General features: G+C 42.4%; 1 protein-coding gene across 1 annotated transcript; it reads right to left on the reverse strand.

Moving 5' to 3' along the window:
* Window positions 1-400: 400 nt before the first annotated feature.
* On the reverse strand, window positions 401-1,783 carry LOC119975546 (muscarinic acetylcholine receptor M2-like). Its single transcript, XM_038815335.1, has one exon. It carries the CDS (start codon window positions 1,781-1,783, stop codon window positions 401-403), a length of 1,383 nt encoding a protein of 460 aa, XP_038671263.1.
* Window positions 1,784-2,774: the final 991 nt, after the last annotated feature.

Raw genomic sequence — 2,774 nt, forward strand, 5'->3', positions numbered from 1 at the left:
AATCCCTGACGTGCAGAAAGAGATGATGCGGCCTATCGATCCGGCACCGAACCTCCGAAGGAGCACCTAACTCAGGCCCACTACGCCTCCCTAACCCATAACCACCTAACATTTTGACACGAAGGGGCAATTTAGCATGTCCAATCCTCCTAACTCGCACATCTTTGGACTGCCGACTGATAGATATGTTTTATTAATAAGCAGCACCTTAATTTATAACAGGCATTACATATTTTTTGAATATAATTCAAATGTGATTCTAACATTCCATTTAATAGATGTCCGTTTGAACAACAGTATGCAAATCAAAGGTATTACGTGCATACATATTTTGATGCGCAATACGAAAGTCACCGTAATTGTGTACAAAGTGTGCACGAAGTGGGGATAGTTGTTAGTTTTATCCTGTTACACCACCGTTCCTGTACTGGCACAGGAGAAGATGCTTGAAGGTTTTTTTGAACGTTGGATTACACAGCGCGTAGCAGGCTGGGTTGACGGTGCTGTTGATGTAAGCGAGCCAGAATCCAAACGTCCAGAGTGGGTTGGGGACACAGGTTGAACAGAAGGTGTTAATGAGCACCATGATAAAGTATGGGCTCCACGTGATGATAACCGCAAGGAGAATAGCCAGGACAGTTCTCGTCACTTTGTCTTCCCTGGATACATCGCCCCTCTTCTTCTTCGCAGGGGTATTGGGCATTGTAACGATCTTCTTGCCTGCTCTGATCGCTCTGTCATTCTCATTATTGCTGCTAAAACCTGACACGATTCCTGCAGTGGTGCCACAGCCGTCACTTGTTTGCGATTTGCTAACTATCTGCTGTGTGCTAGAGGCGGCTGTGCTGTCTGGAAACATCTCTTTATCCTTATGATTTGTTGGGCGCTCACTGCGGGACGCTGACTCATTGGATAGCTCCTTCTCCACTCTTTGGCCACGATTATCAATTGTTATTGCACCAGTTATTTTGCTATCTTGCATTTTGTAATGTGCGAACACATTAGGAACATCTATTATGTTGCTAGTACTCTGTTTCCTAATTTTGTCCTTTGCGGGACAATACGTAACTGTGTACTTGCTTAATTCGGTTTCCTTTTTATCCTTCTTTACACGACTCTTGCTGGCTCGGGAAATTTGCACATACAAAATCACCATGATAATAACAGGTAGATAGAAGCCAGCAATAGCAGTAGCAAAAGTGACAGCTGGATTTGAGAAGAACGGTGCATAACACTCACCCTCAGCAACTGCTCTAAACCCTACTATGAACTGCCAGAAGAGAATGACAGGGACAAATAGGATAAAGGAAAGCACCCAAGCAGCAGCGATCATCATTCCTGCCATCTTCGCTGTTCTCTTCACGGGATAGCTTAGGGGCTTTGTCACGCAGAAGTAGCGGTCAAAGCTGATGACCAGGAGATTCATGGAAGAGGCATTACAGACAACATAATCGAGAGCAAGCCACAAATCACAAACCACTGGGCCCAACGGCCAGTAGCCAAATACAATGTAAGTGGTGTATAGATTCATGGAGAACACACCAATAATCAAATCAGCACAGGCCAAGCTGAAAATAAAGTAGTTGTTTATAGTTTGTAAATGTCTGTTTACTTTGATTGAAGCGATCACCAGAATGTTCCCAATAATGGTCACAAAACTTAAAGATCCTGTTACAGTCACAATGAAGATCACATCAACCGTTTTGTAAGAACTCCCTTTTTCAATATAATTCAAGCCTGTGAGATTGTTGAGAGATTCATTTGGCTTTGATAAGTCTTCCATCATTCCTCTCGGATGTGCTGTTAGCACTGACGAGGCCTAAATGTAGAAAATGAAATAATCACTTTTTTTTCAAACGTGAGTCTTCAGATATGTTGAAGTTAAAAGACAACTGGTCACGAATTGAACTTCTACCAGTAGGAACATAAGAAGCTATCTGATCTTGTTGGCCTCAAACTCTTTTGCAGGAGCTAATTGGATATAATTAGGAATGATCTCACAAGTCACTTAATGTATAATTAATAGTTAATTACTTCTGTCGAACTGAATGAAGATCCTGATCAGTGACATTGCTTAATATGTCCTTAATGGTTTTAAATTCTTTTGTCCAACACATCTGATTTGTGTTCTGCAAATATTCTCCTGTTAAGGGAGGAAGACTTTCACTGTCTTAAGGCATTAAAGTTCATAGATACAGAATACAAACTCTTGTAAACACTAAAATTCGCAGTGATCGATGGAAGTGTTCCAAGGCAAACATGCATTAGTGTACCCCTCCCTCAAGAAAAAAAAATGTTACCCGATCTAATAAGCCCTCAGTCAGCGGCAGATTGTAAACGCCGACTGTGAGCTTCAACTCAAGGAGGGACGGAAATATCTGGGATGTTGTGATTTTATGTCGAAGTATTCCGTTACACTCCGGATGTGTGCCTTGCAGATGGTGGACAGGCTTTGGGGCGTCATGAGGTGAGCTACTTGCCCTATAATTCCTAACCGGTGACATGCTCTGGTACCCAAAATATTAATATGAATAGTCCAGTTCAGTTTCTGATCAATGGTAACCCCAGGGATACTGATTCATTAGACACTGAAGAACTCCGTGTCCAAATGCAGCAAGACCTGGACATTATCCAGACTTTGGCTAACAATTGGCAAGTTACAGCAGCACGAAACATGTTCAGGGAAATGATCATATTGAACAAGGGAGATCCACCGATCAGCCTGACATTCAATGGCATGAAGATTCTGACTTCCCCCATCGCTGATTCCTCCA

The sequence above is a fragment of the Scyliorhinus canicula genome, chromosome 13, assembly GCF_902713615.1.
Source record: "Scyliorhinus canicula chromosome 13, sScyCan1.1, whole genome shotgun sequence".
In the NCBI taxonomy this organism is placed as follows: domain Eukaryota; kingdom Metazoa; phylum Chordata; class Chondrichthyes; order Carcharhiniformes; family Scyliorhinidae; genus Scyliorhinus; species Scyliorhinus canicula.

Bases quoted from the DNA above. Each gene is read 5' to 3' on its own strand.
- LOC119975546 (XM_038815335.1), bottom strand. From the start codon at position 1,783: ATGGAAGACTTATCAAAGCCAAATGAATCTCTCAACAATCTCACAGGC.